Source organism: Metarhizium robertsii (genome assembly GCF_000187425.2).
Source record: "Metarhizium robertsii ARSEF 23 chromosome Unknown MAA_Scf_3, whole genome shotgun sequence".
In the NCBI taxonomy this organism is placed as follows: domain Eukaryota; kingdom Fungi; phylum Ascomycota; class Sordariomycetes; order Hypocreales; family Clavicipitaceae; genus Metarhizium; species Metarhizium robertsii.
Genome location: NW_011942171.1, coordinates 3299614 through 3326267, shown reverse-complemented (window position 1 = coordinate 3326267; position 26654 = coordinate 3299614). Strand labels below are relative to the sequence as shown.

General features: G+C 51.6%; 10 protein-coding genes across 10 annotated transcripts; 6 read left to right on the top strand and 4 right to left on the bottom strand.

Annotated features, from left to right (window-relative positions):
• Positions 1-357: 357 nt before the first annotated feature.
• On the bottom strand, positions 358-5321 carry MAA_03425 (multidrug resistance-associated protein; the record flags this gene model as incomplete). Its single annotated transcript, XM_007821423.1, has 5 exons — positions 358-683; positions 757-825; positions 881-4007; positions 4094-4909; positions 4992-5321. The coding sequence occupies 5 exons, from the start codon at positions 5319-5321 to the stop codon at positions 358-360; spliced, it is 4668 nt and encodes a 1555-aa protein (XP_007819614.1).
• A 1543-nt stretch (positions 5322-6864) lies between these two features.
• MAA_03426 (uncharacterized protein) lies at positions 6865-7885 on the bottom strand (the record flags this gene model as incomplete). Its single annotated transcript, XM_007821424.1, has 3 exons — positions 6865-7147; positions 7232-7479; positions 7532-7885. 3 exons carry the CDS (start codon positions 7883-7885, stop codon positions 6865-6867), a joined length of 885 nt encoding a protein of 294 aa, XP_007819615.1.
• A 521-nt stretch (positions 7886-8406) lies between these two features.
• On the top strand, positions 8407-11681 carry MAA_03427 (HEAT repeat protein; the record flags this gene model as incomplete). Its single annotated transcript, XM_007821425.1, has 2 exons — positions 8407-8454; positions 8526-11681. The coding sequence occupies 2 exons, from the start codon at positions 8407-8409 to the stop codon at positions 11679-11681; spliced, it is 3204 nt and encodes a 1067-aa protein (XP_007819616.1).
• A 71-nt stretch (positions 11682-11752) lies between these two features.
• Positions 11753-13042, bottom strand: MAA_03428 (NADH pyrophosphatase; the record flags this gene model as incomplete). Its single annotated transcript, XM_007821426.2, has 2 exons — positions 11753-12441; positions 12493-13042. 2 exons carry the CDS (start codon positions 13040-13042, stop codon positions 11753-11755), a joined length of 1239 nt encoding a protein of 412 aa, XP_007819617.2.
• A 1463-nt stretch (positions 13043-14505) lies between these two features.
• Positions 14506-15968, top strand: MAA_03429 (PQ loop repeat protein; the record flags this gene model as incomplete). Its single annotated transcript, XM_007821427.1, has 4 exons — positions 14506-14564; positions 14855-14877; positions 14931-15073; positions 15132-15968. 4 exons carry the CDS (start codon positions 14506-14508, stop codon positions 15966-15968), a joined length of 1062 nt encoding a protein of 353 aa, XP_007819618.1.
• Positions 15969-17297: 1329 nt separating this feature from the next.
• On the top strand, positions 17298-18061 carry MAA_03430 (mitochondrial import inner membrane translocase subunit TIM23; the record flags this gene model as incomplete). The annotated part of the gene is made up of 2 exons (XM_007821428.1): positions 17298-17939; positions 18002-18061. 2 exons carry the CDS (start codon positions 17298-17300, stop codon positions 18059-18061), a joined length of 702 nt encoding a protein of 233 aa, XP_007819619.1.
• Positions 18062-19104: 1043 nt separating this feature from the next.
• On the top strand, positions 19105-20350 carry MAA_03431 (uncharacterized protein; the record flags this gene model as incomplete). Its single annotated transcript, XM_007821429.2, has 2 exons — positions 19105-19614; positions 19841-20350. 2 exons carry the CDS (start codon positions 19105-19107, stop codon positions 20348-20350), a joined length of 1020 nt encoding a protein of 339 aa, XP_007819620.2.
• A 751-nt stretch (positions 20351-21101) lies between these two features.
• MAA_03432 (glycoside hydrolase family 47 protein) lies at positions 21102-22721 on the bottom strand (the record flags this gene model as incomplete). Its single annotated transcript, XM_007821430.1, has 1 exon — positions 21102-22721. One exon carries the CDS (start codon positions 22719-22721, stop codon positions 21102-21104), a length of 1620 nt encoding a protein of 539 aa, XP_007819621.1.
• Positions 22722-23536: 815 nt separating this feature from the next.
• Positions 23537-24064, top strand: MAA_03433 (putative cyanate lyase; the record flags this gene model as incomplete). The annotated part of the gene is made up of 2 exons (XM_007821431.1): positions 23537-23569; positions 23621-24064. The coding sequence occupies 2 exons, from the start codon at positions 23537-23539 to the stop codon at positions 24062-24064; spliced, it is 477 nt and encodes a 158-aa protein (XP_007819622.1).
• A 1498-nt stretch (positions 24065-25562) lies between these two features.
• On the top strand, positions 25563-26084 carry MAA_03434 (uncharacterized protein; the record flags this gene model as incomplete). Its single annotated transcript, XM_007821432.1, has 1 exon — positions 25563-26084. The coding sequence occupies one exon, from the start codon at positions 25563-25565 to the stop codon at positions 26082-26084; it is 522 nt and encodes a 173-aa protein (XP_007819623.1).
• Between the last annotated feature and the right edge of the window lie 570 nt (positions 26085-26654).

Genomic DNA, 26654 nt, shown 5'->3' with positions numbered 1-26654 from the left:
CAGCACTGTACCTTGCCCGCCGTCACGGCCATTTCCTCGCTCTGAACCCCCTTTCCATCTCAGCTTCGTTCCCTGGCATTGCCCGCCATTTTACCCAGCTGCTTCTCAGTCCGCGGCGCAAGCATCATGCACACAGTCCTAGGTCACACAATGAAATCTCGTCGCTAAAGTCATTTTCCATCATCGTGTAGCATTCATGCCCAACGGACATCCTTCTTTGTATACCCATTGACAATTTATAATGCTGACCTGCAAATGTACACCCTCCCAATTCTTATTCCAACGTACATACATGATATAATCGCCAAGGCTAAAATAAAAACACTTTTTATTCTGTACATCTTTCCTCTTTTATATTCATTCAATTTCCAAGCCAGCCTGCTTCATCAAGCCATAAAATACACCCTGCTTCTTGAATAGCTCACCCGGCGTATCAAACTCCACCACCTCACCCTTATCCAGGACGACGACGCGATCGCTGTCAAGGATAGTGTTGAGACGGTGTGCAACCGTGATAATGGTGCGGTTGGAGAACAGGGGTGAGCGCAGGGTAGCTTGGAGCATGGCGTCAGTTTCCACATCTACGGCAGCGGTGGCTTCGTCGAGCACGAGGATATTGGAGGGCGTAAGCATGGCGCGGGCGAGGGAGACGAGTTGACGCTGGCCTTGAGACAGATTCGAGCCTAATCATGTCAGAATTTACACATGATACACACGGAATGGGAAATGAGGAGAGTGCCAGCCGTGATGACTTACCCCCTTCGTTAATTTTGGCTTCGAGACCGCCATCCATGTTTGCTACTTGTTCCTTGAGGCGGGCATGGTCTAAATACAGTTAATGGTGATGCAATTTCACTGTAATTGCCGGGTATGAACTTACCAAGAACACTCCAGAGCTCAGTGTCGTCGTGAACGTGGCCAGGGTCAAGGTTGTCACGAACTGTACCCTCGAAAAGCGCGGCATCCTGAGGAATAATGGCAAGTCTGCGTCGAAGATCTAGCAAGCCAATCGTCGACGTGTTGAGATTATCTATGCCAATGTGACCAGTAGCTGGCTCAATCAAACGGAAGAGTGCAAGTGTTAAGGAGGATTTGCCGGCTCCTGTTCGACCGACAACGCCAATCTTCTCGTGGGATTTAATGTCTAGGTTGACATTCTTAAGAACCAAGTCCAGACCCTCACGGTATCTAGTGCTGTAATTCTTAAAGTCTACCTCGCCCTTTGCTGGCCAAGCAATCGGAGGTCGGTTCTCAGGAATAATCTCGGGCGCTTCGCTGGGCAGCCTGGCATATTCCAGAACACGCTCAACAGAGACAATATTGGTCTCGACCTCGACAGTTTGACGAACGATCCAGTTGAGCGATGTCGTAATTTGAAGGGCATACGACATTGCTAGACCAACAGTGCCTTCAGTCAAGCCACTGTGATTCGAGACAGAGATGATGGCAAGGCCAGCGGCAGCCAAAATCACCACGGCACCGATAAACTCAAGACGGACAGCTAACCAACGATTGGCACTGATTGATGGGAAGTAGGCGCGCAAATTAGCATCCACACGCCATTCATTCTCGAGTTCAAATCGCTGTTGTTGACGGAAAGCACGAATGGTGGTAATGCCACCCAAGGACTCCTGGAAGTGGGCGTACACAGGACTGCGGGTGACACTATCAAGTCTCTTGAGTTCTCGAGATGTGCGGAGATAGTATCGCTGAATCCAGTAGTAAGTAAGCGCCAAGGGGACAATCAAAGCAATGAAAGCGGGCGTGGAGAAAGATATGACACCCAGAGTAAAGCAAGATCTTGCAACGTTGACAAACAACATGTTGAACACACGCGCCAGAACTTCGTCAACTCGGTAAATATCGCTGGAGAATCGGTTCAGAATGCGCCCGGCAGGCGTAGTGTCAAAGAAGGACATTGGAGACCTGAAAATCGCATTGGCCATGCGCTCATGGAGCTTACGAGAGGCCTCGATAGAACAGAAGATCCACAGAATCAGAGTTTGGCCGACCGTGAGTAAAGATGAGCCGATACCGAAGGCAAAGTAGATGCCGATGTACTTGCCGATGCTATCGTTGGAACCCGTCTTTTCGTTGTGTTCGGACCATTCTTTTAGCCAGACAGAGCCGCCAATGCTGGCAGATTGGGAAGCCAAGAGGGCAAAAATGTAGATTCCAACAGCGACTAGATTGTTTTCCTTTGCATATTCACCGTACACAGACCACTTGACTTTGCCTTGTTCAACGAATTCCTTCGTTTGCTTGGTCCGCGAGGCGCTGGCAAGCTCTTCGTCGGTAAGCTTGCCCCGAGGGCCCCTGAAACTCGCCGTACTAGCACGGCGTAGAGTGGCCATGCTGCTTGATCGGGTTTTCTTACCCATAGGTGTAGCACCCTTGATTGGTTCCATCTCTGGAACGTCTTCTAGAGCCTCTTCAACTTCTTCCTTGTTCTGGGTAAAGCTAGGTTCACCCTCAATAATAGTTGAGGTCTCGCTAGAAGGAGGGCTGGAGCTACCTGAGCCGTTATTCGAGTCGTGACCGGCAGTCCTCAGCAGATCGGCAACCAGTCCTTTCTTGGCAATCAGCTGCGAGTAAGTTCCCTTCTCAGCAACTTCACCATCCTTCAGCATAGTAATAAAGCTGGCTTGCTTGAGAACGGGGATAGAGTTGGTTGCGAGGATTCTAGTCTTTGTCGAAAGCAAACCGCGAGGGCCAAGGACACTGTCGATGATGTGACGACCAACATGTGAGTCCACGGCAGACAAAACATCGTCCAAAAGGTAAATATCGGCTCTAGCGTAAACAGAGCGCGCAAGAGACACTCGGGCCTTCTGTCCACCACTGAGAGAGATGCCTCTCTCGCCGACAACGGTCTCGTCGCCATCAGGCAGCTGAGCAAAGTCATCCAGTAGGGCGCAAGCTTTAATCGTTTTCTCGTAAAATTCAGAGTCGTATTTGTATCCAAAGACGATATTTTCTTTGACGGTTGCGTTCAAAATCCAGGTCTGTTGAGATGCATAGGCCACTGTGCCTCTAACCTCAGCAGAACCCTTAACTTTCCAAAGATCACCAAGAATACTCTGCAAGAAGGAAGATTTGCCGGCGCCCACGCGGCCAACGACACACGTTAGTTCACCCTTATAGGCGGTAAAATCGATGTCTTTGAGGACCTCCTTAGGCTCATGACGGTTCCAGGAGAAGGTGCCGTCGCGAATGAGCACTGTTTCTTCACCCATCTCTTTGGGAGCAGGCTTTACAGTGACAGAGTCAGACTGAAGTTCTTCGGCGGTTAGGAAATCGGTCAAACGGCCGATAGCAACTGACGCTTCAACGATGGACGTAATGACCATGGGCAAAACAGCCAATGGGAAGGTCAACAGGTTGAAAAGGGCCAGAGCAGGGAAGATAATGTCCGTTGTAAGCGGTCTATCTTGTGTGAGAACAAAGACGGTAAAAGTCGAACATGACACGAAAAACGGCGCTGTGTTCCAAGTGAAGTTGGCAAATGCTTGGGTGGCACCAATTCGTCGCAGATTCTTGAGCTCTTGCTCATTTCGGACGTAGTTGAGCTTGTTCATGAAAGCAGCACCCCACGCATAAAGCTTGATGCTCTTCATGTTAGTAATAATTTCATTGATGAGTCTGCTCCTGGCATCCTTGTTCTTCATCTGGTCTTTTTGCAAGTTCTTCATGATTCTGGCGACCCATCCCTGAGCTGGCATCATAATAATCATTACGACAATACCGGCCATCATCGACCACCCAACAAGGTTATAGAGCGAAATCATGCAGATGATAATTTGGAAGGGAGCCGACCAGGCTTGCTGCAAAAACTGAGTCAAGTCCTGAAGACGCTGGGCATCGACAGCCATGTAATTCACAATGTCTCCCGTGGTTTTTGTTGATCTCCCCTCGTTGGACAACCTCAAAGACTTTCGGTAGATGGTGGAGGCGAGGCCACCCTTTATCCGCATACCAGTTACGAAGGACAATTGGAAATATTGATGCTATACGGAACGGTTAGCAAGACTTTACGAACGACCAGAACAGAGGATAGCCGAGAAACAAGTCTGAGCCAGAAATAACTACATACCACCATCGTAGTTTGGAATACAGCACAAGAAAACATCGCCAATGCAATCGCCGCTCCCTTGATAACCGGTTCGGCAATCACACCGTACTCAGGGTTGTATGATTTGACCCAGGTAAGCAACAGACGAAGTAGCTGCGGCTGGATATACTGCGCGATGTCGTTACCGATCTTGAATAACGCAGCAACTGCATAGGGGCCACCGTAGGCACGAAACATGGCCAACCAAAGTGACGGAGACTTGGGACGGTGGTTCAACTCATGAGCCCAGGCCTTCTCGAAGGCTGCACCAGTGGTCTTGGTCTGGTCTGGTTTGGCCAGGCCCCACAGATCATTTTCAGTCAAAAAGACCTTGTAGCCATATTGCATCATGGGCGTCATCCAGGAGAAAGTTAGACGAGAAAAGACAGTGGCGTATTCCACGGGGCATTCCTCATCCTCGAAGATGGCTTCGTAGCCACTTGGAACATGCTGACGAGGCCAGAGCCACTCGACCAGGAATTCAACAACCGCAAATCCGAATCCAATGCAGTATGCAATAAAGTAAGGCAGGTTCGCTTCATATACTTGTTGTGAAATCAAAGATCGAAGCTTGACGGTGAGCGAGATGAGGAGGAGGAGCCAGTAGAAGAGGACGACTCCATTGGCGTGCCGCAGGCGGGAGTGCTCAATCCATTGAATCGAAAAGATGACAAACAAGGAAAGAATGGTAAGAAGAGTTGTCAGCACGCGAAAGTCCCCATACCAAATGCCGGGCATGCCAAGGATTTGAATGACGAGTTGAACGACGACGTCGGCGATGAGAAAGACGAGAAGAGACTGTGAGACACAGGTCAGCTATCAGACATGGGCAAACGGAAGCTGTTTAGCACAAAGAGCATCGGTGACGCTGTGAACCCACCTGTTTGATGTAAAAGTGAGCATTCTTGGAGGAGCCCTCTTCCATGGGCTTTTTTTTCGTCAGCAGCCACCACAGGGCCACTGGTCCCAAGACGAGGGCATATACGGACACGGTTGCCAACCAGACATCGATGAAGCACGGCGTAAAGTCGTATCTGTACTTGCTAATTGGGCCCCAGCCCTCTTCGTTGCCGCAGAGCGGTTGCTGGAAGGCCGAGACGGAAAAGTAATTACCGCCGAGGCGCTGCAGCGGGCGCAGGCCGGTGAAGGAGCCGGAAAGCAGGCGGACCTGCTGCTCGCTGTAAGGGTCCATAAGGTCCAGAGGATCCATGGTCCTAGGTGAGGCGAGAGAGCGAGGAGGGTGAGGTGGAAGCAAATCACCACATGCTCAGACGAAGGAACCGAATCGGGTCGTCGGCGCGGAACAAAGGTGTAAAGGTTGCGATTGAAGGTCGAGGTTGGCGCGTTCCCGTGGTCGGCGCCGGCGAGCCTCGATCAAAACTATGGGTCCAGCGAGCCAGTGACGTCTTTGCCGAGTACAATCCGAGCAACAGGGATGATGGATCAGAGAGCGGTGGAGGTGGTTGTTGTCGGAAGGGTAGAGAGCAGCGATGGACGAGGAGGGTCCCTGCAGGTGAAAAGGTTGTCAGTCAAAGAGGAAGAGGAAGAAGCACGAAAAAAAAAAAAAAATAAGATAAAAAAGATACATAACATGCCACATTATTAAATCCGAGACCCGAACGATACGGAAGTGTAGAGTCGTCGAATCGTGGTAACCATGTACTTGGTAGAATTTGCAGCCAAGCGTTTGTCAGCGACGGCGCTAAGTTTGCTGGGGGGCTTGGTATGACAGGGCAGGGCAAGGCAACATTACCCCACTCTTGGGACTTGGAGGGGCCTGGACAACCGGGGGACCGACATGGAACCATGCATCTAATTGTCCAAACAAAAATGATCACCGTAGAAAACGAAACTTTCCAACACCACCATGGTGCCGAAGCAGCGACGGTCCGGCCAGCTCCAAGGCAGCGTGCATGACGACTGCTTTTGAAGGGTCCTGCAACGAGCCAGGCGCTGCGGATTACTAACAGTAGTGCGGATGGTGATGAGTGTGGGTGCGCATCCCAGGCACTTCCCTGCTTGAACAACTTTCGCCCTACATAACTTACCTGCTAGGTACCTCTGTAGGCACCGTCTATTGCAGAATCTATTTGCCCATCCAGAATTATACACTAGTGTACGGAGTACTGCGATGCCTTGCAGTATCGGGCGGGATAGCAAGGCACTACCAGATTCTGGCCGAACACATTTCGCCTCTCGCAAATGTAGTTTTGGCCCCAGGAAACAGACTTAATGGGAAAGGGACAATGGTCGTTGATGCCGACAAGAATTACGACAAAACTGCTGGCGGGACCAATGCTGCAATTGGGCGCCAAGAACAGTCGCCAATCCTTCTGTCTACGAATTTGCCATGTAATAAACCCGCGCAAGCAAATCATCCCTCCATTCACATGGTCTTGTCGTATGCATGAATTACCACCCGGGCTTATCGGACCTGTAGGCCTTACTCCCGTTGTGCATCTAACGGACCTGTTTCCAAGCCGCATCGTTTATTATCACACTGAAACTCGTCAGCCACCACCATCTTCACCGACTTTCCGCCTCGTCTGTACATATGGAGCACATTTGGCGTAATTATTAATAAGCCACCACAAGGCCTTACGCCATCCACAGCATAATTATCTTTCTGTCTACTAGTATTCTTCAAGTCTATTCTGATGTGTTTCACCACGTCCACCACGTCTGGCATGACCATTGTGATTCGTACGGAATTCGCAGGCTGCGTCTGTTGCTGTTCAGGCTGGTTCACGCGCTCAGTTCTCCAGCGTCCGCAAAAAGTCGACCACTCTTTCGCCTAGCCACTCTCTCGCAGCCTCTTCCTTGACAGTATGCCCAGCATCCGGTATGAGTCCTGACAATGAGCTAACAAAGGGACTTGCTTTTTGGTATCTCTGATTCTGAGCCTCCTGGTTCACATGGTCTGGAACAAATTCGTCTTGGCCCGAGTGCAATACCAGCACCGGTTTATTGAACCGGCTCCAAAACTTGGCCACAGTCGCATCGTCCAAGTCAGACGAAAAGTAGTCATCATCTCCGCTAAAATCAAGATAGAGGGAGGAAGTGAAAGTCAACACCTGTTCTTCAGTACGTCAAGACGGGAGGCAGGCATCAGTGACCTACCCTTTTGCTACAAGCGACTTCAAGCGATAAGCGGAGATTGGTGCAGCCAGAACCGTGGGGACTTTATCGCCGGGCAGACAGTCACCAGCCCGGCCAGCGGCGATCCATGTGTCTGCTAACTCGATGCTTTCTTTAACACTGGGGAAAATGCCCTCCATCGCCTCACGATCCGAGACTGGACCCTGCATGATGAAGCCATCGACTGGTGGGTTGCCGTGCTTGACGTAGTTGCTGTACTCCATACAATCCTAAGCATAATCAGCAATGTTCATACATAGGTTCGAAGCAATTCAGACTTACTTGACAGCCTGTTGAATGGCCAAACAGGACGATTTTCTCTCGGCCCAAACCCCTCAAATACTTCACCAAAGCGGCGATGTCATCCACGTCGTTGCTTAAACTCGAGGTCCCAAATCCAATGAATGAGCTCCTTAATCGAAGCTCGAAAACAGAAAACTCAAGATCTTTACCTGTAGTTTCCAAATGCTTGGCCACGGTCCTAATATAAGGTACCGTGTGAGGCCCGTCTCCAAGGCCGCCGATGAAAACCAGCGCGTTTTTGGAGTTCGGATATCCGAGCTCATACGCGCAGGCGCCTCGATTAGGCGATGGGTGAGGATGTACAATCACGGAGAATGAGCTGTGCGAAACCATGATGGCAAAGATGAAACAAATCTGTTGAGTCCGGTTATGTCTTCTAAAAAAAATGAAGCACTGAGAGATTAACTACTAATACAACCACGACATTGCCCGCATTTCAAAACTGCACTGCCTGGTCTGTTTACGTGGGCCAACCATACAGTGCGAGATGCGGCTCAATGCACATGCCCTCAGCAAAGCGAAGTGCAAAATAGAGCGCAGTGGGGAGGTTTGCCTCGCGACTTGATGCCTCCACTGGCGGAGACAGTGTGTGGTGGTGCTGACAGACAGTATGGCGAGCCAACCTGGAATCGGCTGGCAGCCAGCAAAGAGGCGTCAATGTGTTGTGTGGTGGTGGATCAATACTGCAACATGCATGTACGCACCCGAGTTTTGGCCGAACAGCCTCGCCAAAGACAATACATGTTCTTGTTTCCTGAATTGTTTTTGAAGTAATCTGCAAAATTAAAGCTCGTGGACATGGTACAGTGACGAGGTATTTTGAGGAAATTCCGTTTAGGGTCCTCGTGGACAACATGGCAGAGCAAACCGCAAACAAGGAACGGCATGACGTATTCCAAAAGGTATGGGCTGCACTGACTACCTCGATCATCAAATGGAATGAACCCTGTGCGTGTGAGCTGACGGATCGCAGCTTAAACCATTTTGCGTCAAGATTAGCCAACTGGCTATCCAGGAGTCCGACTCAGCCGACGCCGCTCGTGAGCTCCTAGATCTAACTGCTCAAGTCCTGGATATGTTGAATACCCAGATTCAAAAGAACCCATCCGCCCTGGATGAGAAGTTGGCCGAATATGTCTTCTTCCCACTATACCACATCTTTCGTCAATTGGAACATTATCCTGCTCGCCTTATCGAGAACTGTGTCAAATGTCTTCAGTTGCTCATCACACATGGTTGGAAGACTAGGATTTCGTCCAAACTGGTCCAACAAATATTCAGCTTCCTTGTTTTCATAGTCGATGGCGTTCCTGGATTGAAGAAAAGAGACCGAGATGTTCCAGAAGAACTGCAGCTGGAAGCTTTCAGAACGCAGTTGGCTCTGCTTACCACGGCAGGTCAATCTGCCAACGCCATGACTGGGCTGACAGAAGGAGATAGTATGCCGGCGTTGGGCCATGGAGTTACTGTTATGCTCGATGGCGCTGTAGACGGTATTACACCGCAAATCCAACTCGAAGCGTTACGCGTACTGAAAGCACTTTATACCTCCTTGCGGGATCAAGGAGCCCTAGCAAGCTTTCTCCCAGGAACCGTTTCTTCTTTAACCAAGTTGCTGTCATCTCCAAATAGGCATAAATCCACGGTATTAGCGGAGAGTCTGAACGTTGTACAGACAGTCCTCACCAGGGTGTTAGGAGATATGCGAACACGGTCGATCCTAGCGAAAGGCGGTAAGGAGGATGAGAAACAGTCGGCGTCCTCTGACACGGACAAACTGTTGACTGCTGCATGGCTTAGGGCGACAGCAGATCAGGTCAAAGTGGCATTGTCAAATATGATGAAGCTTCGCACACATTCTTCGCAAAATGTTCTAGATGCTCTCGAGAGACTCTGCGTTTCACTCCTGGACGAATGCCACAACTCTCTGTCTAATTGCACCACACTACTGGTCGAGACAGCTATTCTGCTGGATCAAGGAGAGAGTGCTCCAACACCTTCTTTATCCACGCAGACTAGTTTACGACATCTAGTCATCATCTACCCTGAGCTTGGTGATGCTATAAAGACAGCCGTATATAGCTGGATGTCAAGCCTGGCCCGCATAATGCAAGCCGGAGACGAAGAGGTCAAGAAAACCGCGGTGCATAATTTATCCAAAGGAATCGAATTATTTGAAAGTTTAGGAATCGAGTCTTCGACTCTAGAGGACACAATTGGCGGCGCATTGCGAGACAGTATTGTTTCTCTCATCCAATCTTCAAAGCAAGCACAACCAGCAATCCATTTGCAATTACTAGACGGATCGCAAAACCAGCGAGAATCAGCCAACGAACAGCCATTCGAGCCAGTACTTATGGCAAACGAAAGTCAACGGACGCTGAGACAAGAAGTCACAAACTTGATAAGTCGCATTGCCTCAACTTCGGTACACTCCAATATCGCCGCTAGCATGATGGACCATGCCCGAGAGTCAGACTCAACAGACCAGGTCGCATCTCTGTGGCTCTGTTATGAGTTAGTCAAGGCTTCCGATGCCTTGAATGCAGGCTCAGATGCATTCCTGGACCTTTCTGCCCTGGGCGGCTCATCAGATGACCTGGAGCCGATTTTCGAGGACCTATACTCTTACTCTGTCCAAATTCTTGAATCTCACGCTGATTCAGATCCTGTGGATTGGCGCCTAGAAGCCATTGCACTAGAGGTAGCAACCTACACCGCACAGAGACGTGGCGTATCATTCCGACCTGACCTGATGGACGTCCTCTTCCCCGTTGCGACGTTCTTGGGGTCGGAGAACCCACTGCTGCAACAACACGCAATAGCTTCTCTAAACAGCATCGCACTAGCATGTGAATACTCCAGCGTGTCGGAATTAATAATAGACAACGTCGACTATATGGTCAACTCCGTCGCCCTCCGCCTCAACTCGCTCGACATTTCGCCCGCATCAATGCAAGTTCTAACGATGATGATCCGACTCTCGGGGCCCAGACTAATCCCATACCTAAACGATGTCGTCGAATCCATTTTTGCTGCACTGGAAAACTACCACGGATATGTTCTCCTCGCGGAAAACTTGTTCACTGTCTTGAAGGAAATCGTCAACCAAGCATCCGTCATCAATGAGCGGTTGTTAACCGATGGCGAGAAAACCATGATAAACCACAAGAAAAAACCACGTCCAATCCTCGGCCTCGACGCCCTCCTCGACGATCTAGATAAGCGAGAGACAAGACGCATTCGAGACGAGGAGGAAGCGAAATCATTTGCCCAAATAAAAGGCCACCCCAAAGAACCATGGGGTTCCAAAACCAAAAAAGAAGAAGAGGACGACGCAGACGGCCGTCCACCTCCTGAGCCTGAAAAGCCACCCAACTCGCCAACGTACCAGCTCCTTTTGAGAATCGCCTCCCTCACACAACACTACCTCACCTCCCCGACGGCCCGACTCCGCCGCTCCCTCCTCGAACTCCTAACCACCGCATCAACCATCCTCGCTGGCGACGAGGACTCCTTCCTGCCACTCATAAACTCCATCTGGCCAGTGGTCATTGAACGTCTCCGCGACCCCGAACCCTTCATCAGCATCGAGGCTTGCCATGCACTGGTCGGTCTCTGCCGCGCAGCAGGAGACTTTCTCAGCACGAGATTCAAGACCGAATGGGGCGAATGGCTTCGCGACTGGTGTCGAAAGACGAAAACTAACGCTGAAGGACGCAAAGCCCAGAGTCTCCCGCGTATTCCTGAAAAGGGGCAAAGCATCATGATCCCCATTCGCTCCGGAGACGGGCTACAAATTAAAGGTATTCCGGTAGAGTCGGGATCTAACTCTTCGTCTGGAAGTTTGGGGCAGCACGCTTCACCGGTGAAGACGTGGGAAGCGGTCGTGGCGTTGCTCACTGCAATAGTGGAATACGTCCGTGTTGACGAGGTCATGTTTGATGATATTCTGGATTTATTGGCGGACGTAATGGAGAGTAACAAGGAAGTGAGGGAGGCTTTGGAAGTTATTAATGCAGATGCGGTGTGGCTGGTGAGGTACGAGAAGGGGAGGGAAGAATTGCTACCTACGCCGGTAGTGGACGGTTTTCAGTTTGTAGAGATGGAGCAACTACCTCGGTCCTAAAGTCATGGTTGACAAAAGTAAAAAAACAAGGTTGTATAAACTCTGGTCCGCTTCTCTATGGATCGCATGTATCAAATCTTGGAGTTGCCCAACAAGTACCCCTCCACCACGGCCGTCATCAATCTATTCGCAATAGCTTGAGGCGGCGGCACCCTCAAATCACCTTCCTTGTAGTCCTTTGGAGGAGGTGCGCCGAGAGCACCAGCAGTCTGCGCGAGCGCTGTCCTGACCTCTTCCACGGTGAACCACCTTGCGCTCTCCAGTTCTTTGTCGTTCAAATTGATTTTCTCCCCATCGCCTGGCAGAGCCTGCGCGATAGCGCCAATCATCAAACTAGATGGATATGGCCATGGTTGTGTAGAATGCACGACCACCCGACCTACACGCACACCAGCTTCTTCCCACACTTCCCGACGCACAGCCTCCTCAATGGATTCACCGGGTTCCAGAAATCCCGCAAGTGTGCTGTGCCAGTAGGGAGGCCAGCGGGTTTGCCGACCCAGGAGGATACGTTGGCCATCAGCGGACACCACAGCTGCAATCATGGTTGGGTCTGTTCGGGGGAAGCAGACGTTGGATACTCCGTGGCGTGTTGGACAATCTGGGAGTTCGATTGCTTCAGAGCTTCCCTTGAGATCGGTCGGCGGACAGATGCGTTTGTAGCCCGCCTCAATGGATAGGTTGGGGTTGCCGCAGCCAGCGCAGAAGACGTTGCGGACGTTCCAGTCGATTATTGAGCGGGCTTGGGCAAACATGGCGGCTGTTGCCGGAGTTAGCGTAGGCAATAGTAATGCCGTGGGAAATGACATACCATCTTCTGAATGCAAAGACAGGCTTCTTGGGTTTGTTGCTATCCACAGTCCCTTTTCCTCCTGTGTCTTCAGCCACGTCTCTGCTAGGTCCTTGCGCTGGCCCTTGGGTGTTATATCAAGTGCGAAAAACGGCCGGCCCTTGACCTCTCCGTGCTCTGAAGTTTCAAAGATCACATCATCACCATCCACTGTGCCCAGGAACACAATCAGCGCGGAGGGTCCCGCCGTGGAATCGTAGTTCTTAGTCCTCTGTGCATCAGCTAGCTTGAATGGTTCCTCGATAAGCGGCTTGACATCGTCGTATGTTAACAGCGCAAGCTTTCGCTTCTCGACCACAAGAGGGTTCAAGTCCGTCAATGCGACAAAGCGCGCAGAGGAGCTTGTAGCAGCTTTGTTAAGAAAGGCGACATCTGACCGGAGGAATGAGTAGCGGTTAAGTCGACTACCAGCATAGTAGTTGATGACTTCCTTGCCGAAACGTCTAGTGAGCATTGAGTCGTCGCTGGTGAGAGCAGCAAGCTCAGGCAGGAGAGGGGGAGTAGATGTCATGGGTGGCCGCGGCGGACGGGGGGAGATGTATTTAACTCCAGAAGGATGCCGAGGAAGTGAGAGTTTAGGTAGAGTATGATGAAAATTGTGGGAGTGTGCGTGTCTAGTGCCGAGGTCGAGGTGTTCTGGGTATTCTTAATAGAAACGAACCGGATGGTGTCAGGAAATTTGAGATTTTGATTTTTTTAATGTCAAATAATATCAGAGACTTCAGGTCATTTCACAAGACTACGTCCGGTATCAGTAGAGCGGCTTATTCACAGTGGAACTGAGACGGCGTGAGCTTCCGTGAGGTAATGCGGAGGTGATGAGTAATAGGCGAATTCGTGATTGACTTGGTAGTGTGTCCGAGGCGCGCCTCCGGCGTCGGCATAACGCACTGGCAGCAAAGACCCAGCATCGGCAGGAGTCCTCCCGTGGAGATGGTGCTTCGGTTCGTGGTCGGCCCGGGCAGCTTCATGGTCTCACTGCAGCTGATTGACTTTGAACACAAACATCGTGTTCTTGTCATGGGAATGGCGAAAGGTTGTTCGGCTCAAGCCATATAGCAGCGTGGGGTAGGCACTTCAACGAAGAGGGGGGTTTCCTTTCCCTGTCCAACGGGAGACACTTAATAATGGGCGTTCCACTGGACTGTGGAAGGAACGACTTGCAACGGTGCCTTGACTCTTAGCACTCGGATACATTGACGAGCCTTGGACTACGTTAATGTGCTTGACGACGTGAAATCCCTTAGTATCTTTATACTTGACAAAGTCCCTAAGTGCACTTACCTATGTGCCCAGCTATATATAGGCACCTCTAGAGGACATTGTCGGCTGGAACAGTGGCGGAGTTGAGCTTTTGACGCCAAATGCCCTCTGGATGAGGTGACGCTACCCCGTACCTCGGTGATGCATGGCTTGATGTTGGCGGCCAGCCCCACTCTCTGGCATCCGCTTTTGGCCAAGTACGAAGCCTGAGACACACGCAGCACCGTGAGTACAGCCACGCAGTGCATAAACTCATCGGCCCCCTGCGTCATGCAACCGCCCTACCAGTGAGTCAGCGACTCAATTGTAGTTGAGTCCTGCAGGCCAGGCGGCTGAGCTAACTTTGAGGTGTCCAAACTTGACTCTATTCGGCTTGCCCGCCAAGCAGGCGACGGCGGGAAAAAAGTCTGCTTCCCATCTCGATTGCCCAGTCGCCTGGCGTCGCCTCGGCTGCCCCGTGAAATTCTCTACTCCCACCGCCACTGTATTTAATAACTTCTTCTCTACGTCAACTTCTTTTTGGATTGATGGGAGAAGGAAGATCTGGAGCGCAGTCATCCCTTTCTCTTTATTTCGCCTGCTGGTCTTTAAGTAGTCTGGCTTTCCGGTCCCTTCACTATTTTTCGACCACTGTCGCTCCTGTCAGCTGCGCTTGGCCATATCCACCAAGACATGGCTAGTCAGTCGTCAAGTCTCTCGCAAGTCGTCACCATGGCTCCTCCGCTGGCAAATTTGCACCTCGATGTTGAGGCTATTTCAGGAATTTGCGGGTGAGTCCAACATTCACAACACGCTCCGAATACGGCTTCCCATCGTTGCATTCGTTTGGTTGGCCTGGGCCATAACCTCGAGCCTGGCTTGATGCACCCGGAAGCTGCTCCGGCGGGGCCGTGCTATGCTGTGCATCTGGGCCATGCCATGCCATCACGAAGCATGGCCACGAAAAGGCAACCAAGCCAGCCAAACAAATCATCACCGCCTGCGCACAATGGCCATGACCCCCTCTGCGGCTACAGCTCAATTCCGATCATTGGTTGCTGACTTGAAATTCTCCATGTAGCTCCATCTCAATCGCATGCTGGGGTAAGTTGCATAGCAAAGTTGTCTATGGCAATCTGGAGGCTAACCTGTCCCAGTCATCGTTTTCACACCTCAGCTTATCGCGAACTGGAGGTCCAGTTCTGCCGAGGCATTGTCTGTTCAGTTTATTATTGTGTGGTTAATTGGAGATGTCTTTAATATCGCCGGCGCCGTCCTTCAGGGTGTCCTGCCTACCATGGTAAGATCCGTCACAGCCTTGGAGACATGTGTACTTCAGCTAATATTGTGTCGCATAGATTATTCTGGCCGTCTACTATACGTTGGCTGATATAGTCCTTCTGGGCCAATGTTTCTACTATCGAGGATTCACGTGGCGCGACGAACCTACTACACCTACCCCTAAACCGTCGCCCCAGTTCAACGGCAACGCAACCGAACGGACGGCTTTGTTAGGCGATTACGAGCACCGAGAGCGTCGTGGATCTGACTGGACTGGTCTGTCACTGACTGTTCCTCATACTTCTAACGCCGAGCCGCCTCCACCCCCGCCCAGTGCATTGCAGACTCTGATCTGGAATATGTCTATCGTTCTCATGGTTTGCGCCGCCGGCGTCTTAGGCTGGTGGCTAGGAGATTCTGCGACAAATACGGATAAGGAACCCAAAGCCGGTGGAGAGGATGCCATTGAATTCAATCTCCTTGGGCAAGTTTTCGGCTACCTGTGCGCTGTCTTCTATATTGCCTCTCGGGTGCCACAGCTCATCCTCAACTACCGCCGCAAGACGACTGAAGGCTTAAGCATGCTCTTCTTCATCTTTGCATGCCTTGGAAACGTTACGTACGTATTATCAATATTTGCCTACGAGCCTGAGTGCCAGCATGAAGAGTGCAGGCCTGGTGAAACGGGACGTATTTACGGTAGATACATGCTTCTCAACCTAAGTTGGCTGGCAGGCGCCATGGTCACTCTCTTCATGGATCTCATCGTCTTTGGCCAATACTTTTACTATAACAGAAACGAAACGGATAAAGAGGCCCGTTGCTGCGATGAGGCAAATGCTGGGGGTCTTCTAGAAGAAACTTACTACGATCAGAGGCCGTTGCTTCAACGAACTGACTCTGGAGTTCCGTAAGTGGGCGACAACGAAAAGCTTCATCTTACTGCATGGAAAATGGATTGAACCTAAAGGAAAAAATCATAATATACTGGAGTTATGGATATAAAAGGTCGGCACTGGTTTAAGTGGGAAAACGGTCTTTTAGGAACACAACAGGATAGGCTACATGGCGTTTTTATATCGAAGGGACACAGACCCAACCACTCATTTGATGGTTCTTTTTACCGTACATTCATAGATTCATAATGACTATCGGAGACTCAGTGTCTGCTTAGCGGCTATCGAGCGAGGACTACAATGATCTGGTGCCAATCTGAAGTTCCAGGTTTCAGCTCCACAAATCTGTGGAATGTCTGCTGCAGCTGTCATGACATGTTCACGGTCTGGTCAGTAAAAATTGCGAGGATTCAGGCCGCCAGGTTCCGCCCCACATAGAGACTGCCCCACATAATTTTTTTTCTTCCGCTATATAAGGCGGACAGACCAGGACACCTCTTGAATTTTTCTCTTTTCTTACTTCTACATCATCAGTTGGGATTAAACTATTAACCGTCATGTTAATTATTTAATTTCATACGGAAGACTTCGCTACGGCGACTTGCTGCTAGGCACCCTCCGAAGTGGGTGTTTGGCCGTTCCCGGTCTCCCAGAGAAACGAAGCTGCCTACCTATCACGTACTTTCGATATTATTGTTGCTGTCCGTGTTGAGGTTGTTCCGACATACCACGATGGAGAGATAGAGGGATTGAATAGTTGTAGACGTAACACTCCATGTGGGCTTAAAGAAGCCTCGCCAACGAGTTTCTGGCCTAGCACTTGTTATGGCTTTTCCTGCAGAATGATGATCCTATGCTGTGGGTTTGAGCCTGGTGCTGCTGGGGAGCAAATTTTTAAACCGTGACGAGCTGCGTCCTTAACCTGGCTTTGCAACTTGAGTCCAAGTCCTACGGTGTATCAGGACAAGGTAAATGAACAAATCTAATTCTGCATGGTCGTCGATGCCCGTGGCGTGGGTTGAGATATCTTCGATATTCTCTTGGTGCCATCGGTTGCATTCTCGAACGCAAAATTATTTCTCGTCTCTGCCACAGCTGTACTGTGTACATTCGCAATTGGTGCCTGCACGTGACCGTCGGGATTGGTGTCGTGCACGGACCACTCGGTCGGAAAGCGCGACTTGCGGAAGAGAAATTTTTGGCCAGACATCCGTCATTCGGGGGAGACCCAGCTTGCGGCTAAGCATTCTCCTCTTGCCAACCGGTCCTTTCCAACCCCACGGACAGCTTCATTGTCCTCCACGTAGCTCGAACAAGTCGAATACTTCCCAGAGAACAGCGCTTACCATGTCGTCGCTCTGGAACGCCTTTACCGGCGGCAACAAGCCGCGCCAGCAGCAACACGAGCAGACACACGCCTTTGATGCGCCTGCCCCTTCATCGCAGACCAGCTTCGACCCATCCCAGGGCCAAGGAGTAGAAGCCTTCCTCCAGAGCTCGACGTTTGCTGATCCCTCACAATTGCATCCCCTCGCTGGACTCAATAAGGATACGCTCGAGTATCTAACGCTCGAGGACTCTGCCCTTTCCGAACTCCCAGGCGGCCAGTCCGTCCTGCCATCACGAGGATTTACCGATGATCTCTGTTACGGTACCGGCATCACATATCTAGCCGCCCTGTCGATAGGAGGTGTATGGGGTCTGCAGGATGGCCTGAAGAAGTCTGTTGGACAGCCTCCTAAGCTGCGAATGAATGCCATTCTCAACGGAATGACTCGGAGGGGACCGTTCCTCGGCAACTCGGCCGGTGTTGTCGCAATTGTGTACAACTGCATCAACTCCTTAATTGGTAGTCTTCGCGGCAAGCATGACTCTGCCAATACAGTTATTTCTGGCTTCCTTAGTGGTGTGGTATTTAAGAGCACTCGTGGTGTTCGATCAATGATGATTTCTGGTGGTGTGGTCGGCTCCGTTGCCGGTGTCTGGGCTGTGAGTCAATTACCCGATGACCTTGTGTTGCCATTGAAATACTGACTTGAGTTCTTTGTAAGATTGTGCGACGATCATTCTTCCCTATTCCCGAGCCTGCAGCTCCTATTGAGAAGCTGTGATTTTATCTTCATATGACATGATGGTGGTTTCGTCACCAAACCAGTTTAAAATTTACAACACTTCTAATCTCGATGCCACACGGCCGGTTAAAGACCAAGCAAAAGCAAAAAGGAAAGAGCATGGAAGGCAGGTGAGGAAGGAAAATGTACGGATATGGCGGCGACCGATTTTGCCCCTTGTATATGCCGATACAGCAGATTCGGCGGAGTTTATCTTTTCGGTGGCATTTGTCATGGACGATCTCTCCTCCCATGAACTCAGTGTACATTATTACATCAGGTACCCAGCGAGCATTAGACCAGACAGGATGAGGCGTCTGGTCTACAATTTACATGATTGAAATATGCATGTGCGAAGCTGGATAACAGAAGTGAGAAGAAAGCAAGGGTGTGTGTGTGTGTGTGGATATTGAAATGCCCACAGGAAGGCTGTGAATATACGTGTGGCATTGTGTGCTAGTATGGGAATCGATGGGATATTTCACAGCTGTCGGATTGCAGGCGGCCATAAAATAAACACGTCTGAGCACCTCACCTCGACTAACCCCTTCTTCCCCTCTGATCATCCAACGCAGTCTGCGGAATCCCTCCTTATTCTGACTTTTTAAGGCGCATTACAAACACCAACCTTCCCCCTCAGACTGCCCGGCAAGACGAAGAGATCAACGCACCAACATGTGCCTCCCCTGCTTCCCGTGGACGTGGACGAAATACGAAGACCCCCTAGACACATTGCCAGAGCAATCTGTCTGGATACGCGACGGGAACACCTGGGCTCTGCAGAAAATAGTAAGTATGGCGAGTTCTCTAGGTCGTGGTTGGCTCGCAGCCGAAGTGCGCCGTCTGAATACAAGGTGAGCGGCAAGTGAGCAGTGAAGCGGCCCAGAGCACGCACACGGGCACATGTTGTCTGCCAACACTCCATGCGCCTTTCTCTCCCTCGCGCCCATTTTCTCTCTCCCATTCCGTCTTTATTCTCGCACGCTCGTCCTCATCTGCACCTCTCGTCTGCAAATGCCCTCGGCAGCGGCCAATTCCTAGCCATGCCCGAGGCAGGCACCGATCTCAAGTCTCCGAAGCCTCGTCGTCCACTTCCCAAGGCCGACAACCCTCCCTCCCGCCAAGTGCACTTTGACGATCCCAACTCCAAGACAAAGCCGAGCTCAGCTGCCGCCCAAGAGCCAAAAAACACACAGCCCGATTCCCACCCGCAGGTCGGTCCACCGCCTCTGCCAAACCTCAACCGTCCTCCCTCGGACCAGTGGTTTACAGCTGCCAACCCGACGCGCAGTATAAATCTACCTGCAGCCCAGCCGCCGTACGCCCATTTTCCCCATCTACATCCTCACCCGCCATTCCACCAGCAGTCTTTTGTCCAGGGCGTGACATATTTCCCTGCTGCCAACATGGGAGATTATCAGAACTGCGCGCCTCCCCCTACGGGAGTCAACTTTCAGCCTCCAGTGCCGGATACCACGTTTGGGCCGATGCCACATGTCTATGTGCCTAGGTTTGATGGTGGCCCGGTATACGGCGGCGGCGGCGTTGTTCATGTCAGTCCTCCTTATTCTTCGTTCTTGTCCCCTTCTTCCTCCTGTTTGTTTGCTGCTCCGAGTGTGAGGCCTACGATTACCGTGGTTTCCCCAAAGACGTTTTATGTCGGGGGGTACAACTATTATGCAAGTGCCGGTTGTTTTTCTCTGCTGAGCTGATTTGGGCCGTTTTTGATGACCTCTTGCTTTGGATTACATGACACGATTCGTACTAACACCCTCGCAGCAACCAGTGGCAGCCGCGCCCCAGGGCTACGTCGTCCAGCCCGGAATGGTGCCCTTGGCCCAGCAGCCCGTCATGCTTAACCCTCACGCATACGTGCCTGTAGGTGCCCCCGGCATCCCAGGCCAGCCGATGATGAGCGCCGCCGCCATGCCAGCGCCCATGATGGCCGCCGCTGCCGCTCCGGGAGCAGGCGGAGGTGCCATCCCCATCATTCCAGGTAATCTCCCTCCTCCTCCTCCTCCTACCTCTACGGCCATGCCCGAAGTGTCTGGCATGGGGCGTACGCCCAACGAGGAAATGCTCCGTCAGGTCGAATTTGCCTACAGCAACCGCTTGTTCGAGCCGCAGGACTTTAAGCCTGCTGATGACGATCCATCTCGCTATTACTATGTTCGTGAGGTTGACGGGAACTGGACCCAGCGCAATCGGTTTACTATTGATCATATGGGCGATTGCAGGTGGTATGTCACTGATGAGGGGTGGTTCTACGCAGTGAGATTGCCAGATTAGACGTGGACTGTTGAGGTAAGTCTTGCCGTACGTATTTTGAACTGCGGAAGGTTGTGGAATATTGACAGTGGATAGCTTGCTCGTTCAAGAAAATTGGGAATAAGACGTGACCAGATGTTATTTAGGGTTGACACGTAAGTCTATAACGAATGATGGAGCACAGATAGACTCGTTCTAACGGCGCTTTGCGTAGGCAACTTCGTTTCGGGAAACCGCAAAAGTACGAAGAGGGATTCCAACATGCTAGTTTGGGCCACTATGGCAAGATACCAGACTCGCTAGATTATGATGATGCAGTTGGACTTTATAAACCATGCAGATGAGCCCGAGATATCTTTATGTGTAGTCAGCTTTTGCCAACCCCAGTATCCGGGTATAGTGGTCCCGTAGTATACAATATTGCTCATTCATTCAGAGCCCGCTTTAAGCCATCGTTCGAGCTTCCGTGATTTATCCCGTTTATCCCCGGCTGTCCCATGCTCTATCGTAAAGTCCGCTTGATAATGCTCTCAAAACAATATAGATACATGTATGCTTTATCCTTCTGCGGTGGGTCTTTTCAAAGGGTGCGCTTCCGTATTAAGCACATATTCATCCAAACTAATCAAATCCGGCGGTGAAAAGATCAGATAGAAATACTTGAGCGTCTCGGCGAGCCAAAAACTCTGCACACGGGATAGTCAACACTAGTCACAGGTATAAAAGCTCGAGCACGCACACTGGGTAGCAAAAGAAAAAAGGGGGGTTGGGTTTATCTGACCTCCATTGAATCAACCTTGTTCGTATTCCCGCTCGTCGTGACATCCGAAATGGCCGAATACGCATACTTGGTTTCCGTCGAGGCCAGAATCGCCTGGAACATGGCCCACGCCGTGTCCTGCAGCTCCTTCTTGCCTGTGATGCGGTACAGTATGAACAGGCTCTCGATTGCCTCGGGGCGCAGCTGGTACTGCGGATCGCGGGCGTTGACGAACCCCTTGGGGAGGTTCTTGCCGCCCACCCTCTTCCAGACGGCGTCGTCCCAGGGACACTCCTTGCTGTCGTTGCAGGGGATGAGCCTGAAAATCTCGGGCATCAAGCCGGTCGGGAAGACGCTGTATGCCCAGCCGCAGCCGCGCGCGAGACGCTCGCCCAGCGAGACGTGCTCGTCAATGCTGAACAGGCGGCCGCCGAGGCCGAACATGCCGCCTGCGAAACAGGTGAGGTGCTGGCTTTCCGGGACGAGCTTCTCCGCGCTCCGGGCGTGGTAGTCTCCCGAGAAGAGAATGTCGTCCTCACTGGGCAGCATGGGCCGGAAGAGGAGGTGCTGGGCGGCCGTGTCCATGGACGTGCGGTACATCTGCTCGTATACGGGGTCGACGCCGCCGGTGAGGGCGTGCATTTTCGGGAAGTACTCGTAGAGGGAGTCGGCTCGTGCGCCAAGGCTAAACTCGCTGTTGCGGGCGGCTTCGTTGCGGAAGTCGAGGGCGATGGGCCACATGCCGGGGAGAAGGGTATCGTTTTGGGTTCTTTCGAGGAAGCGCGTTACGCGGTCGGTTGCGTCGTAGTACTTGGGGTCACCGGTGATTTGCGACAGGCGGGTGAATTCGACGCAGAGGGAGGCCGGGGAGGCAGAAGGGTCGTTTGTGCCGGCGACCAGAGCGCCGGTTTTGGCTTCTTTGTAGTTGAACCAGAACCCGGGGAGATGGTTCGGGGTGTCGAACCCGTGGTAGAGCATCTCGGCCAGCTCGACGGCCTTGTTTAGTAGAACTTTGTCGCCGCTGAGGTCGTATGCGCTCAAGAGGCCACCCAGATGGCGAATTGTCGTTTCGAATAGATTCGCGGCGTTGTCCTTTGTAACGGACCAGTCGATTCCGCTGACGGCTTTGACTGCCTCGCGGAACTCGTCTCGCAGGTCCATGATCCAGAGTGTGTCGAGGGCATCGACTAGAGTGGCAGCCCATCCGCCAAAGGGGTCCTTGAAGCCGCCCGAGACGGGCATCAGCTCGTCCTTCATCCAGGCATATGTTCTGTATGCGTTGTAACTCTTCTTAAAAGTATCCCGCACAGCTCTCTGCCGCTTCTTTGTTTCGTCGTCGTGGGCAAAGGCGTCGCCGGGGGCTTGCACTCGTCCCAGCTTTCGCGGGGAGCCAGTCGGCATCGGTTTAATGGACTCTGGGGGGTAGAACAGCTTCGCTTTGGACCAATCGAATTTTAACCCGGGCGAATCCTGTGATGGTGATTGGGGCGATTGGCCTCCAGGAGCGGGAGGGTTTTGTGATACCAGCGGCGAGGGGACATCGTCGCCCGGCATCATGTGCATCACCAGCATTACGACCAGCACGAGGCCGGTGAGCAGGACGAGCCGCGACATTCTTCGAGGGAAAGCCATTGTGACGGCGGAGTTGGCATCTCGAGCTCTTGCACCGTGACAATGAAGTCGGGCAAGTCGAGGGCGTTTCAAAGAGCCTGTGCTTCATCTGGCATCTGTGTCAACCAAGACCAGAGCCAGCCATATGCCAGGGGACGGGCTGGGGTTGGGGTTGGTTTATTAGTACTCCGTATTAGGTTGCATTTCGCCGTCAGCATGTGGGTTCGACGAGGGCGTTTTTGTGGCGGTTGTCGGGGATTTGCGGCGGATGGCGGTGGATTCGACGGGACATCGGACTATTTACTTAAGTACTTAATTAACTTAAAGCAGACCAGTTGACGTCTCCCGTGACGTGCGTGGGAAACGCCGGGATGTACAAATGGACATGGATACCCCGTACCACAGTAGGTACCTGACATCTGGTCGATAAGGCACGGGTTCTTGCATTCTGTGTTTCGTAGTACTCTGTAACTACTCCGTGCTCTGTACCCCGTACTGCAAAGCACCAACACCAGACATCTTGCATCCTGAGACGCTGGACATGGCACCCGACACAAATGTCAGCAAATGCGCATACTACCCGTTGTCTACTCCGTAGCCGAGGCAGCGTCATGGTCGCCGACGATAAAGATAAAGATGCATCCATGTATCCATGGCCTGCATCAAGGTCGTATCGCGGGCAGACGACTGAATGAGATGCCGAGTTATCCCCTCTATTTAAGCTTCCCCTCACTCGAGACTCTCGCGATTTCGCTTCAACTCTTCCCACACTGAATAGCAAGCCGCCATCACAGGATCCTAGTTAGTTTGTATACATCGTCGTCTCTACACTCACAATGCCTGAGCAGCAACGACTTGCTTCCATCGGCGTAAGCACATGACTCCGTCCTCACTTCCATGCCCGTCGTTAATCATGACAGGCCAACGTCGATACCCGTCTCCCTCTTCACTGCAGCCTCCTCTTCCAAGCCAAAACCGCCAAGAACCTCACCTTTGCTCAGATTGCCGAACATCTTGGCCGCAGCGAAGTCGCCTGTGCTGGGCTTTTCTACGGCCAGGTTCAAGCCTCTGCCGAAGATGTCGACAAACTGAGCGAGCTCCTTGGTGTAAGCCGCGATGACCTCGCCGAGCAGATGATGGCCTTTCCGAATCGCGGCATATCCGTGGAAATGCCGCCCACTGAGCCGCTCATTTATCGCCTTTATGAGGTTATCCAGAATTATGGCTATTCATACAAGGCGGTCATGAATGAGAAGTTTGGCGATGGCATCATGAGTGGTGTTTGTTTCAAGACAGACGTTGATAAGGAGGTGGACGAGACGGGGGCTACTTGGGCCGTCATCACCATGAAGGGGAAATGGTGAGTAGAAATTTCCGCCTTCATTCCACTGCCTGACCTTCATTGGCGACTTGTTATACTAATCTCTTGCCTAGGTTGCCGTTTACCCGATTTTAAACAGTGCTATGCGGGACTTTGTTTCGACCTGGGGCCAGAGCGCGTCGGTGCTAAAGAGCAGAATGTATATCGCTCACGCAGGACTTGCTATCTGGGCCCTATACTTTTGCTGCATTGTATTTCAGGAACGCACCCTCTAGGACCAAGTGGGCTCATTATCAGTGATCACATTCGCTTGGTCTCAAATTCTCCGCAAACCACCCCACGACTGCTACATATGTGACATTACACCAGAGAGACGGCTGCCGAACCTCTCACAAATATGTATTTGAATGCCACTATGGCAAGTTGTCGAACACTCATAAGTATGTAACTAGGGTTCATCTTAAATCCGCCATAGTGCGGTTGGCCTTGATGCATACTTGACGATATCCATTCGCCTCACTAACTCCCCCCCAGTGACCCGATTGTGTGCTAGTTCTCATTCCCATACTCACATGAGGAATTTCACCAAAAAAAAAAAAAAAAAAGACTTGGGCCAATTTTTCGAGATACGGCCGGCTCGTTTCCAAGGACAGCCATAAAAACCACTTCCTGTCTATACATGATACCACGCAAGCCATTGAAATAGTCTGTCCACGACCTCGCGGAACGAACGCGACACCTGGATTCCTCTCCCGCTCCCTTGACACACTTCTTCCCCACACCTAGGCCATCACTGGTCATGCAGATCGAGGGGTTCAAAGTCAGGCCTAACTGCTTTTATCTCCTTCAACGGGCCGATGGAAACTCTGATGTTCTTCAGGAATACGCATACTACCAGGCGAGTGATGAGCCATCGCCGCTGCCTCTTGCGTCGTTCCGTCTCGTGGCGCATGAGAAAAGAAACCATACGGAACACGCTGACTCGGATTTCGTCCCTTAGAACACTCTTGAAGCCATAAAAAAAAATCGCCCCGGCCGAGAACAGGTATGACCTGTTCAGACGGACTATCGAGTTAGACGGTGCCGACCGAAGCAATCATGGTGCCTTGTTCTGGCGATGTCGCATGCAAATTCGAGCTTAAAATCGCCCGAAATTAGCTTAAATGAATTATCAAAACAAAGAACAATCCACGCCTGGAGATAAGAGCTATGCAGCGAGAAACAACAGCCACGGCATTGTTATCATTCCATGGTAACGGTGAGACACACCTTAGACGCTAGAGAATGGAGAGGCACGAACGCGACTGAAAGTGCATATCGAACCGCTTCGGCTTTTGTACGACGCCTTGTCCAACATGAGATGTATATAACCAGGAGGTAGGCAGGCAACCAGTTGCAATCTTGGCGTTCTTAATTCCATCCTTCTCCTCTATTCTTCAAGTCGCTCCCTCATTCCGCTTCACATCTCTGTTTCTTCCACAGGTCACCAACTACCGCCTCCTCTTTGCATTAATTCACCACCAGGACCTCATCATTACACCATGAAGTTCATTTACGCGTCTCTCCTCTGCGCCGTGGTTTCGGCCGCCCCCGTCGCCGAGGTAAAGCGCCAGACGACCGGCGGCGCGGCCGCAGAAGGCTTGTCCAAGGCCCTCAAAGCCACAACCGACTCCTTCAGGAAACTCACCGACGGCCTGGGTGGCCTCGGCGCCCTCGGCGGTGGCCCGGGGGGTTCGAAGCGCGACGAGACGCCAGAGGCACCCCAGGCGGGAGATGTCACCGTCCGTCTTGACCAGCCCGCCGTTGATCTCAGCATTGGCGAAGGGAGCGGACTGGTCGGCAAGCGCCAACAGGGTCTGGGCTCGGTTTCGACCCTTGCTCAGACAGTGTCGCATGCCGTGTTGAACGGCCTCGCAGGTGGCGTGCTGAAGCGGGATGGAAAGCAAGACCCGAGCAAGCGTCAGCTGGATACTAGTCTTCCTAACAAGGTTCTGGACGTTTTAAATAGCGGCAAGCTGATGGAGGATCTGCCCAAGGTGCCTAACGTGCATATTGAGGCCTAGTTGAAGATGCGGATGCCGCAAGGAACTCATGACTGGTGGTATTTCACATGCGACATCACGTTGGGACGGAGAGTGCCGTGCTTTCTGCGGCATCTCGGTATTTCAAAACCAGAAAGAGGACGGCTATTTGTGCTTGAAACGGAACAGGGCGATTCGGGGACATCGAGGCGAGGTATTTTGATCGAACATGTTTTAGGCGTTGAAGGATACGGGGTAGATACCGTTGAATAATAAACAAGAGGCTTTTTCACGCGGCTAGCCTGGGTATATCTGTGACGCCGATGTGTATTCGATTTCACTTGCGAAGGACATGCAAATGCGATATCAAGGAAGTGATTCCGGCGATAGCCATCAAATTTGGCGTGACTGAACGAACAAGGCAAGGATTCTAAAAGATGCAACAACGTGCTGTTATCTTCTTACTACTACTGGGGAGTCGAACAGGGACAGCCATCTTGTCTCGTGCAAATTTTTTGCCGTTACATACATAGTTACATACTCTCCAAATTAGCAGAAAAGATGGTGGCGTGAACTCAAAGCTGATAAATGAGGCTTCGCCGAGGAATCCAT